Raw genomic sequence first — 16,459 nt, 5'->3', positions numbered from 1 at the left:
AAATATATTTTAATTTATTATTGAAACTTATGAAACACGTATCGATATGTACCTTATATTGTGTTCTCTTGTGACCTTTCTTTATAAATCTCAATAACTGATAAATATATTTTGATTTATTATTGAAACTTATGAAACACGTATCGATATGTACATTATATTGTATTCTCTTAGTAGTAACATGGGCCGTGCGGGTTGACATATGGGCCCTACTGCGCATGTGCAAGAGCATGACGTCAGCAAAGGCGGCGAACCAATCAGGGAGTTACAAGAACCAGTTGACATAACAGCCCCAGGGCAGACGCTATGCGCAGTCGGGCGTAAGCCAATGGCAGACGTTGGAATGCGGCACCCTGGTGGAGCGTGGTCAAGCGTGGGGCATGGTGAGGTTCGGGATTGGCTGGGGCGTTTGGTGACGTCAATCTCCGCAAAAGGTATATAGGCGATGCGTGCTACAGGGTTAAATCATCTCGCGCCGTAGCTATGAAACCTATGAAGTGCTTCTGTGGGTTTAACGTCAAGCCTGCAAGCAAAGAGCCCAACGCTTACCTCAAGTGTGGTGCTACTATTGACTATAAGAGCGGAGCGATTGGGTGTGGTTTTTATTTCAGTCCGGAAGAGGCTAAGATCATTAAGAAGGCTGTGGGGGAGATTGACCTCGACGGCATCCCTAGGTGCGACCACGAGCTTATCTGCGCTGCTGGAGTGAGTTCCGGCCAGTTTTCTTTGAACCGCCCTTATTGGATATGTCCACTCAAAGCCCCCAACCCGAAGTGCACGCTGTTTATGTGGATCGGCGACTCTCAGGACAAGGAGAAGAAGACGATCCCAGTGTGGAAGCCGGGGGTAGCCACTCCCACCACGTCGGGGGTGGTTGCGGCTCCACGGAAGAAGCGTGTGACACCGGTAGTGAAAAAGAGGAAGGTTGTGCCGATGGGGGAGCTCACGGACACCCAGCCTCTAATCGTGAGCGAAGACGAGGAGGAGGGGGTGGCTGGCGTGTCTACCAACTCCACGGAGGAGGAGGAGGAGGAGGAGGAGAAGTCGATTCTGGCTGCAGTAGCACCACCGGGGAAGAAGTTGAAAAAAGTCACAGCGACGGAGGTAGACAGCGGGGATGCGACTAGGGGGTCAGAGGAGAGCGACTACGAGACCGTTGATGAGAATTCTTGCTTTGATGAGGAGAGCAGTGGTGGCGATGACGACGCTTTTGAGCAAGCGTATATGGAGGATGCCGAGAGGGAGCAACATCTGGCTGAGGATGACACCCCTTCTAGTGTTGCGTTGCAGATCACCAAGCACTTCATCAAGATGGTGGTGTGGGAGGTGTTGCGGAGGTGCCTACGGGGTAGACAACATTGCGACGTAGGTGTATGGAGGAGGGAGTTCCTGAACGCTAGGGAGGTGGTGGCGAGGAGAGGGACCAGCAGAGGGTCTAGCGGTGCTGAAGAAGTTCATGACCCCTGAGGCGGGGAAGGAGCTGGACTTTTGGAACAACTACCTAGCGGATTTGGTGGGGGAGTTGAGGTTCAAGGATTTACGCATGTTTCATGGGGATATGGTAGATGGTCTTCAGTCCCCTACCAACTCTGCCAAGATACCTTATATTTTTGGCAAGAGGGCGTTGGAGGTGCGGTTGGTGGTGGAGAGGTTGGGGGAGTCTCTCCGTCTCATTAAAGCGTTAGAGGCTTGGTGTGAGGCTGACCCTTAAGGGGAGTTACCATGCATGTATTTTTTTTGGTAGTACCTTTTTTTATTTTCTCATTTCATGTACACTTGTAGTGGGTAGAGAAAGTTTGTAAAACAATAAAGTTTGTAGGGTAAAAAACAAAAAAGTGTCTGTGTACATGGTTACTCTGAGTTGTACCCTTTCTCGCGCTTGTAGGGGTGTTTGCGCTTGGCTTGTTTGCATTCACCGAGGTACTTGTAAAATACCGTGGCCGTTGTACCCAACCCTTGCCGTATTTCTTTGATCTTTTGCTTGCCTGAACCCGGTGCCGGTGGGGTCGGGCTGAAAATTGACGGAGTTTCTTTTTCTTGGGTGTTAGTCGCCATAGCTCTGGGGAAATAAGCTATGGCGCTCCATTGCTTACCCGTGTCTTTTATAGCCATCGTAGACGCCGATGAGGTCATTGGGAGTGTTTTTCATTGGTTGTTTAACGGTCTGGTGGTTTTGTTTACTCACGGTCTAGGTGGTTTCTATAGACCGCCGCGGGGCGTTTGCGGGTCGCAGGTTTCTTTGTGTAGGGGCGCTGGAGTGTTTTGCATGCGTCACGGACTCTTTTTATAAAAAATACCTAGCGATTGGTGGCGGTTATAAAGGAGGTTTTAATTGGCCGGGGTAATGCTTATAAAGCGGGTTTTTGGTTAGCGGCTTTCATTCTACCTTCGGGTGCTGTTGGGGGGAAAAAAATTATGTCTAGCTATGGTGATGGTGATGGTGATGACCCAGGGTTGCTTCGGCGCTTGTTAGACTTGTTGCCTGAACCGAGTGACGAGGAAGAGGGTGAAGAAGAGGAGGAAGAAGTGGAAGATGGTGGCGAGGAGTTTCGTTTACCCCCTGGTTTTTTCTATGATCCGCTGGCGGAGGAGGAGGAGGAGCCATCTCCTCCTCCTGTCACTTATGAGGAGTTGTTTGAGGGGTTGCTTGGCGGGGACGACAGCTACTCCGACGATTGGTGGTCTGGGCAGTTCGGGGGTGGTGGTGGTGCTAAGCGACGGCGGGTTGCCTCCGACTCATCGTCCGACTCCGATGGGCCCAATGATGTGAGTTACGCGTTGAAACAGACCTTCGAGAGAAAATCTAAAAAGTTGAAGACGGGGGTGACTGATTACAAGCTGAATGTCGATCTCCCTAAGCGACGTACTGTGGAGGAGGCGTTGGCCGATCTCGAAGCGGTGATGGAGCGGGTGCTCGACGATGTTCTCGAGGGGTTGGCCGACCACGACTTCGCCAGGGTTACTTTTTCCGCGCCCAGTTTGACAAACCCTATAGCGATGTCTTACCAGCGGCGTAGTCAGATCACCGCGCAGCGTGCCGTGGCGGAGATTGAGACGGTGTTGCAGTCTAATCAGAAATTTCTTTTTGATGGCGAGTTCGACGTGCATGTGATCCATACGAGGATGCCGGCAGGCGGTGGGAGACCCAAGGGGAAAAAGGGTGGGAACAGCGGTGCCTTGTACACGGCGGACTTGGACACGTTTCGGCGGGAGAAGGGGAGTGTCATTCAAATATACAGTGTCGATGGTATGTGTATGGCTCAAGCTATCGCGGTGGGGGTGGCCTGTGTGACTAAGGACCCTGACTTTCGCAAATTGTACGTCACCAGGGCAGACAGGGGACGCTACAATGCCCTGCAAGTGCAACGTGCCAGGGCTCTCCACCTCGCGGCGGGTGTCCCTATCGGACCCTGTGGCATTCCCGAGGCGAAGCGGTTTCAGGGTCATTTGGCCAAGTCTAACATTGAATTGAACATTGTCTCTCGGGAACACGCTAATACCGTGATTTTTTGTGGGGACTTACCTGACCCGAGTCATCGGGTGTATCTCTACTTAGCCCGGGGGCACTACGATTACATCAGAAGTATGCCAGGGGTGTTGGGCCGGAGTTACTTTTGCACGGCTTGCAAGAAGGGGTACAATAATGTGCGACACCCTTGTGTGAACATTTGCAATGGTTGTGGGGAGTTGAATTGTTCGCCGCCGGCACCCCCGGCGGCCCAGGGTGATAGGTGGGTCTGGAGGTATTGCGAGGATTGCAATCGATACTTTCGATCGGCAAAGTGTTTTGACAACCACAAGGAGGTGAAGCGCAGAGGCAACCAGGGGAGTTTTGACGCGAGTAAGGTGAAGTCGTATTCGTATTGCCAACGTTTTCGCAAGTGCGCGACATGCGAGAAGCTTGTGGATCTTCACACACCTCGGAAAGAGGGGGAGGCTCACGTGTGCGGGGAGTCCAAGTGTCGATTGTGTAAGGAGATGGTCCCTCCCGATCACCTCTGCTACGTCACCACGGGTGAGGCTGCCCTACCACCGGGTTCCGACAAGACGCGGTTGATCATTTTTGACTTCGAGGCGATGCCTTTGGGTAAGCACGAGGTGAATTTCGCAGCGGCGCAAAAGATTTGTGACGTTTGCAAAGACTGGCCGATGGATCGTTTGGAGTGCGACACTTGCGGGTTACGGTTGCACAGCTTTACCACACTCGAAGCGTTTTGCGGGTGGCTGTTTGGCGGCGAGAACAAGGGTTACACGTGCCTTGCTCACAATTTCAAAGGGTACGACTCGTATTTCATCCTGGAGTACCTGTTTAAGAATGGTTTCAAACCCAACGTCATCTTTGCCGGTGGGAAGGTGATGCACCTGGCTGTCCCACCACTCAAGATCGAGATGAAGTGCACACTGAATTTCTTCCAGATGGCTTTGAAGGCGTTACCGAAAGCATTTGGTTTCCAGGACGTTGCCCAGAAGGGGGTGTTCCCACACTTTTTCAACACCCCTGAGAACCAAAGCTACGTGGGCCCCATGCCTGACCTCTCCTACTACGATCTGAAAGGGATGAAGGCTGGGGAGGCGCGAGAGGTCGCCGAGTGGCACCGGGAGCAGGTCGCTCAAGGGGTGGTGTTTGATCTCCAGAAGGAGTTGGCCGCGTATTGCCACCAAGACGTGGAGGTGCTGAAGAGGGCGGTGGTAGCGTTTGACAAGTTGATCATGGAGGCAGTTGACCTTCACCCTTTCAATGTCTCCATGACCATCGCTTCGTTGACTAGCAAGGTGCTACGTGTGCGCTTCCTTGGGAAGGAGGCGGTCGCCTCCATCCCGTTGCGTGGCTATCGGGGGCGTGATGTGCAGTCGTTGAAAGGTTTGCAGTGGCTCGAGCACGTGGAGCAGCGTGAGGGGGTGTTTATTCAGCACGCAGGGAATTTGGGGGAGAAGCGCTTACCTGGAGGGATCAAGGTGGACGGGTACGCTTCCACCACGAACACCGTCTACCAGTACCAGGGGTGTTTTTACCACGGGTGTTCGACGTGCTACAAACCTGACACTCTCAACCCTGTGACGGGGTCCACGATGCGAGAGCTTCGGGACCATACGCGCGCCATCGAGTTGCGTGTCCGGGCCTTGGGGTACCGGTATGAGGAGGTGTGGGAGTGTGAGTTCGACGCACGTTTGGAGAGTGACCCACAGCTGCAAGCGCAGGTGGGGGACGTGGAGAGTGCCAAACCCCTCAACCCTCGCGACGCCTTCTTCGGCGGGCGGACGAACGCCATCAATCTGCATTACAAGGCTGACCTGGAGGGGGGAGAGCAAATCCGTTACTACGACTTCACCTCGTTGTACCCGTGGGTGAATGCGCGATGCGAGTACCCTGTCGGCCACCCTGACACCATCGTCACCGAGGGTTTTGCAGACCTGCGCACGTACAAAGGGATAGTGAAGGCCCGTCTACTGCCCCCGCGGGACCTTTTCTTCCCCGTCCTACCCTTACGCGTCAACTCTAAATTGATGTTCCCGTTGTGTGGGCAATGCGCCGAATTGGAGTGGCAGGGGTCTTGTTTTCACACGGATGAGGAGCGGGCTTTCACCGGTACTTGGTGCCACCCTGAGATTCACGAGGCACTGGACAGGGGCTACACCGTGGTCAAGGTGTACGAGGTGTGGCACTGGGACCGGTGGGACTGCCTCTTTCAAGAGTACATACAGACGTTTCTCAAATACAAGCAGGAGGCGTCGGGGTGGCCAACCTGGTGCGTCACCGAGGCGGAGAAACAGCGGTACGTCAGCGAGTACGAGCGGCGTGAGGGGGTGGTCTTGGACCCGACCAAGATCCAGAAGAACCCTGGGGGTCGCAGCGTGGCTAAGATGGCGCTCAACTGCATGTGGGGCAAGTTCGGGGAGCAGATCAACCCTAGGCAGACTCGGTACGTGGACGAGGCGAAGGATCTCTTTGCGCTGCTGCTCGACGACCACATCGAGGTCACTGACGTGCTGATTGTGAACGACGATCTGCTACAGGTCCACTATAAGATGAGCGAGGAGTTCCAACAGGCCAAACCCCACACTAGTGTGGTGGTCGCGGCCTTCACCACGTGTTGGGCCCGACTACAGCTGTACAAGCTGTTGCGGCGGTTGGGGCCACGCTGTCTGTACCATGACACCGATAGCGTCATCTTCACCCAGCGCCAGGGGGAGTGGGAGCCTCCTTTGGGCGATTACCTGGGTCAGTTGACCAGCGAGCTGGCTGAGGGCGATTTCATCGACCATTTTGCCTCCACAGGACCCAAAAGCAATGGCTACACCACCTATTCGGGTAAGACCGAGTGCAAGGTGAAGGGGCTCCACTTAAATGTTCGCGCTTCGGAGACGGTGAATTTCGACGCCATGTTGGATTTGTTGGAAGACGACATTGGCGGCGAGCGGCGGGTACCCATTCCTCACACCATTCAAAGGAACACTCTGAAGAGGACTCTTCACACTGTAGGCCTGGAGAAAACATTTAAAGTGGTGTACAATAAGCGGGTGAGGAGGGGGCATTGCACGTACCCTTACGGTCATCACCTTTTGTAGTTCTCGGATGTTGAATAAAATAATGAGACTGTTGCTGCGTCCAGGTACCCTTGCTATAAATAAGGGTGGTCTTGTGGGTGGGGGTATCAGTTTGGACATGGGATGCTGCGGGGAGGAACCTTTCCGCATGCGGTTTAACTTTCGAGCCGCGTTGGAGCGACTACGGTGCATGTGGGTGTGCTGCGGGGGTCGTCTGAACATCCAGGGCTCCCAGCACGATGGTGGGCCCTCAAAGGCCAAAAAAAGCGTTGAGAGGCAAGGGTGGATCGAAGAGGGGGAGAGCTCTGAAAGCGGTAGTAGCGCGGTTGGGAAAGAAGGGGGTGAAGGAGGGAGCGAAGGAGGGGGTGAAGAAGAAGAAATTTATAGGTGAAAAAGCCCTTGACAAGCTTCTCCAGCAAATCTACTATGACCCTCAGCAACCGGGCAGTCTGGGGGGAGTGGATAAACTCTTCCGTGCCGTGCGGGGCGAGGGGGTGGGGAAGGAGCGTGTCGCGGCGTGGTTGCGGGGACAACCCAGCTATAGCCGGCACAAGCCTTACCTCCGCCACTACTCGCGTCAACGGGTGATTGTGAACGGGAAGGACCAACAGTGGCAAGCAGACCTGGTGGACATGCAAAAGTGGAAGTCCCACAATGACGGGTACAAGTATATTCTCACCGTCATCGACGTGCTGTCCAAGTACGGGTGGGCCGTCCCCCTCAAAGACAAGACGGGGCCCCAGATCGTCCAGGCGTTCACTATTATCTTCAAAGGAGGCAGGGTACCCGAGAAGCTCCAGACGGACGATGGGACGGAGTTCAAAAACCGGACCTTCCAGGCGTTCCTCGCCGAGCGCAAAATACATTTCTTCACTACACGCAGTGAGATGAAAGCATCGATTGTGGAGCGGTTCAATCGCACCCTCAAGACGTGGATGTGGCGATGGTTCACCGAGGCGAACACATTCCGTTACGTGGACATGTTGCCAAAGTTGGTTGAAAATTACAACCACTCCTACCATCGGAGCATCAAACGTGCCCCGGCGGATGTCGTCACTCCCGACGACGCTCAGGAGGTGTGGCACACCCTGTACGGTGGCGAGGCGTCGTCGAAAAAGAAAGGCAAGAGCAGGCCACCGCCCAAGTTCCATGTTGGGGACAAAGTGAGGGTGAGTAAAGTCAAGAACGTTTTCGCCAAGGGCTACACCCCCAACTGGACGGAGGAGGTGTTCACCATTGCTCAACAGTACCACGACAAGAAGCAAGACACGTACGCCTACCGGGTTCGCGAGTACGATGGGACGTGGATCGAGGGCAGGTTCTACGAGCCCGAGCTGCAGTTGGTGCGTTTCGACGAGGAGAAGGAGTTGTACCGCATCGAGAAGGTGCTGAAGACCCGGGGCGTTGGCCGGAAGAAGGAGCACTTTGTGAAATGGCGGGGGTGGCCCGCCAAGTACAACAGCTGGGTACCCGCCCGGGAGGTGCATAAAATAGGGTGACACCCCCACCTTCGACGCATTTGCTCGACGCACCATCATGGGCGAGGAGGTGGAGTTCAGTGCGATGCTGAACAGCAATGCGATCAAGGACGCGCTCCCTGGCAACACCATCGGGGACTTCCAGATACGCACCCCTAGGACGTTCGACCTGCGGGACGGACGTTGGGAGGCGGGGTTGGCCCAACTGATCTTCCCCATCACCTGGGCGACGTTCACCCCCGAGGACCGCGACATCTGGATCTACCATCAGGGCATCGATCCCTCGTACAAGGCCAAAAACCCCACGGGGGCTGTCAGTGACGCCAATGCAAAATGGATGTGGACCCACATGGTTTTGGACGACTTCAAGACCGGGACTTGGGCGATCATCGCCACCAACCTGAAGAAAGCCCTTGACGAGTTCGAGGTGGTGCACGCCGTGGATAGGGCCCGTTTCAACGACTCCCGCCCGCCCTTTAAAAATATCGAGGTGGATATCGAGGCGGAGCGGTTCGACATAGATGTGAGGTACTACGTTCACCTTTTACTACGGCCTCGGGTGGCGCTGCTCTTGGGGCTTTATCACAGAATTTCGGGGAATTGGCGAGAAGGGGGTATGGAAGGTGATTTCGTCTACCCGGACCACCCCTTGCAACCCCCGGGCTACGGAGGGAGCGTGGAAGACACCTTGAAAAATTGGACGCCCCTCGCTTACGACGAAGCGTCCCCCTACAATACAGAACCCTGGCACCATACCTTTACGGCCCAGAAACCCCCTCTGGAGGTGCGGGACACGCGTCCTTTCGAGCGGTTGCACGTGCACTCCAACCTGACGGAGGGGAGCTACATCATGGACGGTGGCTCACCCAACCTCCTGCGCGTGATCTCCCCCGCGGGGGCGCCAGGCGAAGTCATCGAGCGGAACTTCAACCCCCCGTGGTATTTGCCCGTGCGGGCCCAGTTGGTGGACACCATGCGCCTCTATATAACCGACGAGAAGGGGAACCCGATCTCATTCCAATCCGGTGCTGTGACCGCCACCATCCATTTCAGGCGCGTGGGTTTCTTCTAGAGACGCCCAGGTGGAGGGTGCGATGGCGTCGACCAGGCAATTCATCATGACCGTGTCGAGCGCCCAAAAGGCGAACGCCAGCGACACCATCGGCGAGTTCACAGTGCGGCCCTCCCAAGTGCTGAATTTGGGCCGAGGCCGCTGGCAAGTCGGGCTGACGTCGGTCCACTACCTACCCCACTACGACACGTTCCTGCAGGAGGAGCACGAGCTTTGGGTGATGTGCAGGGTGTATAAGGGGGGTGCGGCCAACACCCCCACTACCCCCGAGCTACGGTGGTACAAACTCACCTTGAGGCCTACCCGAGTGTCCAACTGGGGGCAGCTGACCGCCCATCTCAAGGAGGTCGTGGATCACTTCGCCTTCACCCGTCAGTCAGAGAGGCTGGCGTTGGACCAGGACTATTTGGACTTGCATGTCGACGTGGACACCATAAACGAGAAAGTGACGTTCACCGTGGGTTGGCCCAACCGGTTGCTCATGCACCGGCGTCTCGGCGCGGCGCTGGGCTTTGTCACCCACCACGAGGACGGTTCCGCTTGGAAGGACGGCGACAGCGATGCCGGTTTCAAGGCTGGGCCCCACTACTTCGTAGGGTTCTGCGCCACCATGGCGCCCTGGTACGACGGTAAGGGTGGTGCGCACGCGATGCAGATCGTGGGCGCCCTCCCAGACGACAACTACCCCATCTTCGAGAGACAGGCCCCGGCCCTTGACCCGAAAAAGGGGGCGCTCAGCTACCCGCCGAAACCGCTACCCCAGTGGGTGGTGATGGACGCCTCTCTGCCCAAAGAGGAGGTGCGCATCTACCCCTCCATCAGCCACCCCACCCCTCCGGTCAAAGCCTTCCAGAACATGTACGTGTACTCCAACCTCACGCACGGGTACTTCATCCTGGGGAGCGACGTTCGGAACGCCCTGCGCGTGATGACCGACGTGGGGACACATGGGGGAGCCCCTGTGGAACGGATCTTCGAGCGCCCCTTTTACTTCCCGCTACGTCTACACTACATTGACGAGATCAGCTTGTATATAACCGACGAGACAGGGCGCATCATCCCATTCTCGTCGGGCAGCTTTGAGGCGACACTACACTTCAGACAAGTCTCGACGTCGTAATGGTGATCCCGTTCTTACCTATGCTGGGGAAGGTGGCGGCCTCGTTGGTACCCAATTTGTTGGGCAGCCTAGGGGGTCTCTTCGGCGGCCAAAGCGGGCGTGGCCTCGGGATCAACCCACCGAGAAGACGTAACGGCGCGACCATGGGCGGTTGGAATCAGTTCGGCCTCGGCAGACCCGTATTCAGCGGAGCGCCGACGGGACAGTTGGGGTGGGGCCGCGGTGAGGTGTTCAGCGGTTACCCTCTGCGAATCCAGACCGGCGGGGGGCTGAACCACCTTGACGCCGACTTGCCTTACGCGTTCGGGGGGCGTCTCTTAGACCTCAAAGAGGGTGCCCCGCCCCTGAAGAGGAAACTCGCCCAGAGGGTGGCTATTCCACCCAAGCGTATCGCGCTCGACAAGGTAGCCACCCCCCAGCGATTCAAGACGGTCAACCGACGGCGGCCTAAAAGGCCCCGAACGTCTCGACCAATGGACATCTTCGACTGAGGCGCACCTGGGGAGGGGATAAAAGCCGCGAGTGGGGCGCCGCGCCCCTCATTCGAGAGGTCGTCACCGTCAGAGGAAGACCAACATCGCTCAGCCATGGACACCTTCATCACCCCCTCCATCCTGTCGGGGTCGCGGCCCATCTCCAACGCGAAGATGGAGATCTTCGAGAGCCCCTACACCGACCTCTCCCTCGAGAAGGGAGAGTACGTTAGTTACTCGCCCTCCGACAAGGGCCGGCGCCACATCGAGTGGCGGATCGATCCGTTGAACCAGTACTTCGACCCCCAGAGGACGCACATCCGGATGGTGGTGAAAGTCACCAAGGCCAACGGTAACGATCTGGACGCCGACGACACCGGGATCGGCTTCGTGAACAACATAGGGCCGTCCCTGATCAAAAACGCCTCTCTGGAGTTGAACGGTATCCTGGTCACTTTGCAGACCGACTCGTACCCTTACAAGAGTGTCATCAAAAACCTGCTCAGCCACGGCCAGGAGAGCCAGGATTCCTACCTGCAATGCGGGGGCTGGCATAAGGACACCGCAGGTCACATGGAGGTGCACGAGTCGGAGGGGGACGGGGCGACCAACAAGGGGTTCGTCGAGCGCTTCGGCTACTCGGCTCGCAGCAGAGAGTTTGGACTCATCATCCCGTTGGATCTCGACACACTCCAGACCGACCGGTACATCGTGAACCACGTTGGGATCAAGCTCCGGCTTGAGTTGAACAGAGACGAGTTCGTCCTCATGGGTGGGGGGACGTACACCATCGCCGCCAACCCTCTGCTTCGCCTCTACCAAGTCACCCCACTCTCGAGCATCGGTACGGACCACAACAAAGCGATGAAGCTCGCCACCTTGGCCAAGTACCCCGTCTCCACGGTGGTGGTGAAGACCAGGGCCGTCCCCCAAGGGGTACGGCTGTTCACGTTCGACAACCTTTTCAATGGCATGGTCCCCAAGCGCCTTGTTGTGGGTATGGTCAGGCACGCCGCCTTCACGGGGGACTACACGCTCAACCCGTTCCACTTCCAGTTCCTCGGCGTGGAGAAGGTGGCGCTACGGGTGGACAGCAACGAGACGCCGTGGAAAGACATCCGGCACGTGGGCCCCGAGGCGATCGACGAGTACCACATGCTGCACGTGGGTGTGAACGGTACGGCCCTCCGTAAAGGGCTGAACATCAGCCGCCACGAGTTCTTCAACGGTTACACGCTCTTGGTCTACGACCTGACCAAACCGGGGAACGCCGGGTCGGGCTACATCCACCCCCAGTATAAAGGCAACACCTCTCTGGAGCTCACCTTCACTGCAGACACGACACAGATCTTGACGGTCGTGCTGTACGCGGAGTTCGACAACAACATGGAGATGGACTACATGCGTCGAGTGATGTACAACATCTCAGCGTAAGGGGGAAAAGGAGAGAGACAGCGCCCATGGACGACGGTTGGGGGGACTCCCTGACCCTACTCCGGCGAGCGATGAGCACCCAAGAGCTGGAGAAGATGGCACTGAGCGACACACGACTAGAGCCCCTCTTCGAAGGGGTCTTGCCTTCGGACCACCTCCCTGAGGCGGTCCCGGAGAGAGCGGCGTACATTCTCAACACCGACCCGAGCCATTTGCCGGGCACCCATTGGCTGGCGGTGTTCTTCACCCCAAACCAGTGCGAGTGGTTCGACAGTTTTGGCAGACCCCCCGAAGCCTACGGCAGGGTGATGGCCGACTTCTGTGCGTTGCGCTCGAAGAGGATAGAAAACCCCCGACGCCTGCAAGCCCTGAGCTCAGCCCTGTGTGGCCAGTATTGCATCTACTACCTGCACTACCGTGCGCGTGGCCAATCGCTAGGGGCGATCGTCGACCGATTTGGAGGGCAGCATAAATGGAACGATAACAACGTAGCTAAGTTTATCAAGAACACGTACTTCCTGAAAGAACCGCGACGGTGCGGGCGTAGCTCTAGCGCAACGTGCCGTCAAACTTGCCTTAACCAATGGTGTATCAATAAATAGGAGAGAAAAAAATAAAAAAGAAGCACCGTCTGGGTAACCTGTGTGTCAAATCGTCTCTCCCCCCCCCCCCCTGCGCGCATATATAACCCGCCCCCTCGGCACCACGAAGGGTCATTTCCCGTACGAGATGGAGCTGGACCGTCGATTCAAATGCCCCTGTGCCATCCAAGTGGTCGGGCCTAGCGGGTGTGGGAAGACCACCTGGGTGTCCAAGCTGATACGTATGGCGCCCAGAGCCTTCACCCACAAATTCAAAAAAATTGTTTGGTGTTGGAGCTGCTGGCAACCGGCCTACGATGTTTTGAAGAAAAAGTTGGGGGTGACCTTCCACAAAGGGCTACCCGACTCCGTGACCAAGGTGTTCGGGAAGCACGAGACCCCCGGCTTACTGATCATCGACGACCTGATGGACCAAATCGACAAGGCGATCAACATTTTCACCCGAGAGTCCCACCACCACGACGTCACCACCATATTTCTAGCGCAGAACCTATTCCCTGGGGGTAAATCACGCACCGCCTCGATCAATAGCCACTACTTTGTGCTGTTCAAAGACCCCCGAAACAAGCTGGGTGTGCGGATCATGGCTCAACAAGCGTTCCCCGACGAGGTGGGCTACGCCATGGACGCCTACAAGAAGGCCACCCAGATGCCTCACGGCTACCTGCTGATGGACTTCCATCAGTCCACCCCCGACACGCTACGGCTACGGACCAACGTCCTCCCCGACCACATGGGCGTCGACGCGTTCCTGAGCTCACCCCCACCAGACGATCCCCCCACCCCTGCACCCCTCGCACCCATAAATATCGGCACGAAACGGCGGGCCCCCTCAGTCAAGCATGTCAAGCCGAGGAGGAAGAGGCCGCGCCCCCCGCCGCCGGGGGACTGGACGTGGGCGGGGGCGTGGGGGCGCTAGAGTCATCGCCGTGCCACAACAAGGACCCGTCCAATTGCCCCTTGGCCGTCGGCTGGCGTGGGCAGAGGGCCAAAGGCGCCGGTACGAGCTGGAGCGTCGGTACAACGAACGTTTGGGCATCGAACCACCCCCACTCCCTGATGGGCTCCGTCCCGTCCCCTCTATACGGGTGCCGTCGCCGGCACCATCGCTCTCACCGCTCTCTTCGTCTGGCTCGTCCACACCCGGTAGTCGGCGGACCCCCATCCACCTACCCCCGACGTCCCCTTCCTTCACCCCTGGACGGGTACACAGCGACCCCGAGACCCCTAGGCGTGCAGAGAGGGTGCGGGCACGTCGGGGACCCGGGAGCGCCATAGCCCGCCTACGAGCACCACTCGGACGCGTCGCACGGACGCCCCCTCGGCGCGCCGCGGCGTCGCCACTCGTCGGATACGCCGCTCGCACACCGCCGCGCACCCCCAGCATAAGGACGCACTCGACCTACTCGTCCCGCTCCGGGGTGTCGGGGGCGTCGTTGGCCTCGTCACCGCGAGGGACAACGTCAGGGGTGTACAGCATAAGCGGGAGTGACGACAGCGCCAGTGACAGCGACGGCGGTGGCGGCGGCGGCGGCGGCGGCAGCGGAGGGTCTTCCCCGTCACACCGCTCCTCGGGATCGTCATCGTCGTCGTCGTCGCGCCGCTCGTCACCCTCAGGGTCGCCAGCCATCCCCACGCCAAGTGGGTCCTCGTCAGGCTCGTCCATCGTACGTCGGCCCCGTCGCCGGCGCGGTGGCGGCGGTGGTGGTGGTGGTGGTGGTGGCGGGGGTGGCGGCGGTAGGGGAGGGCGCGGCAGGGGGAGACCTACGACCACCACGACCACACGGCGGTGCGTCACCCAGAAGACACAGCGCGCCGACGGAACCCACGTCACCCGATCCAATTGTGTGGCCACCCGCCGCGTGAACAATCAAGTGGGTGCTGGTGGTGGTGGTGGTAGTGGCGCGGGGTTCAGTGGCTGGCGGACCCTGTGGGTATAACCCTATAAATAACGAACCCTCCCGGCGCCACGCCATCAGTCTACTATGGCAGCCCGAAGGAGAAGGACACGCCGCGTCGGCGCAAGACGCGCCAAGAGGCGCTACACCCAGAGAGGACGTGGGTTCTTCAAAGACCTGGTGAAAAAAGTGGCGACCAAAAATAATGCCATGAAGATGGTGGACCTAATAGCCAACGGTTGGGTAGACCGCCGAGGGAGAAAGAACGTCGCGGAACTCTTGCCCATGCCGGCGAGAGCACCACCGCGTAGACGTGTAGCACGGCGCACCCGCGCGATATAAATAGCTCCGCCAGGCCACCGGCGTCAGTCCACCATGTCGCGACGCATGGTACGGAACGCCCCGTTCCTGGAACGCCTCGACGCCGCCAAAGGCAAAAAGAGGCTCCACCTCCTGCACCGTGCATCAGGAGAGCAGGTGAACGCCCTGGCCGAGGTGGCCAAAAACCTAATCCACGGCAACATCCCCCTCACCGAGGAGCAGAGAAACAAACTAGCCGCCCACAAACGCCGGTACCGCACGCTGGCCAACAAACGGTTAACCGCCAGAGAACGGAAGAAGGTGATCACGAGTCAGCGGGGTGGGAACGCCGCTGTACCCCTCCTCGTGAAAGCCCTCAAGGGCGATAGCGAAAAACTGTCTTTTTGGGAACAAATGGGAAGGGCGCTCGGGGGCCGTAGGAGGGCGCGGCGGTAGTATAAATAAAGTGCGTGGCGACAGCCGACGCTCAGTTCAGCACCAGGGGCGCACCATGACCACACGCCAGAAAGGGGGTGCCTACCAGGTCACCCTGGTCCCCAAAGACATGCTGAACATGATGATGACCCAGGAGAGGATGGCGATGGCCCCCGAACTGCAGGTGATGAACCGTCTGGACCGAGAGATGAGCAAGATTTTGAACGACCCTACTCTCCCCGCGGACAAAAAGATACGCCTCTACAACCAGGTGTCTGGACGGTGGTTCGAATGGATGAACCAGGCCAGGAGGACCACGAGTGGTCGCCGGGGACCGTCGAACAATTTCAGCAACAACTTTGGCACCCCAGCCACCCCCGCCACCCCCGCGAACGGTGTACCGATCGCAGGACCGTCAGGGATGGCCACACCGGGGGCGTTCACCCCACCCCCGGCACCGGTGTTCACCCCACCACCACCCTACCGTACCACGGCCAAGCCATTCCCGAAGATGAGCCTGACCCCAACGCCGAAAAAGCCGCCAGTGCCTAAAAAACCGGTGCTGACCCCCGCACAGCTGGAGGGGCTCCTAAAGTCACCCTCCCCACTACCTAAGAAAAAGAAGAAGACGGGTCCCCCGCCACCCGTACGCCGGTCGACGCGCAACAAAAACCAACAACAAGTGGGCTACGGAAGGAGAAGGAAGAGGACAGGGGGAGGAGGGGCACCAGACCAGCCCTTCCGATGGTTGGTCCTGTGACACTTGTGACACTGTGACACTGTGACACTGTAATGTTTTTTAACTTTTTTTATTAAAGAAAAAAATGTACACCTGTTGTCTAATCACTTGTCTAGCACGCCTAAGCCACTGCGGCAGTCGATCGCGAGGGGTCCGGTGCCGGTGGGGCGCCGGTCACCCCTGCGGCCCATCGGGCAACCTCTTGCTTGTCCCGCAACCACCGTCCGAAGAGAAACACCTCCGACCGGGCGCAGTGTAACAGGGCATCAGGGTCCGCCCCGTGGGTGTGCAGCCCACAGTCCTCGTTGCGCGCCCTCACAATGTACCCCTGGCGTAGCACCTTGTACCGTCTGTACAACTTC

At 57.8% G+C, this 16,459-nt stretch overlaps 3 protein-coding genes across 3 annotated transcripts; all 3 read left to right on the top strand.

Annotated features, from left to right (window-relative positions):
• The first annotated feature begins 2,415 nt into the window (after positions 1–2,415).
• LOC116604599 lies at positions 2,416–6,567 on the top strand. The gene has a single exon (XM_032367177.2). It carries the CDS (start codon positions 2,416–2,418, stop codon positions 6,565–6,567), a length of 4,152 nt encoding a protein of 1,383 aa, XP_032223068.2.
• Positions 6,568–6,785: 218 nt separating this feature from the next.
• Positions 6,786–8,045, top strand: LOC116604600. The gene has a single exon (XM_048733524.1). The coding sequence runs from the start codon at positions 6,786–6,788 to the stop codon at positions 8,043–8,045; it is 1,260 nt and encodes a 419-aa protein (XP_048589481.1).
• A 2,818-nt stretch (positions 8,046–10,863) lies between these two features.
• On the top strand, positions 10,864–12,123 carry LOC116604601. The gene has a single exon (XM_032367179.1). It carries the CDS (start codon positions 10,864–10,866, stop codon positions 12,121–12,123), a length of 1,260 nt encoding a protein of 419 aa, XP_032223070.1.
• Positions 12,124–16,459: the final 4,336 nt, after the last annotated feature.

The sequence above is a fragment of the Nematostella vectensis genome, chromosome 10 (assembly GCF_932526225.1).
Source record: "Nematostella vectensis chromosome 10, jaNemVect1.1, whole genome shotgun sequence".
Classification (NCBI taxonomy): Eukaryota; Metazoa; Cnidaria; class Anthozoa; order Actiniaria; family Edwardsiidae; genus Nematostella; species Nematostella vectensis.
The sequence above is the reverse complement of the archived record's forward strand: the minus strand, read 5'-3'. Positions and strand labels throughout refer to the sequence as shown.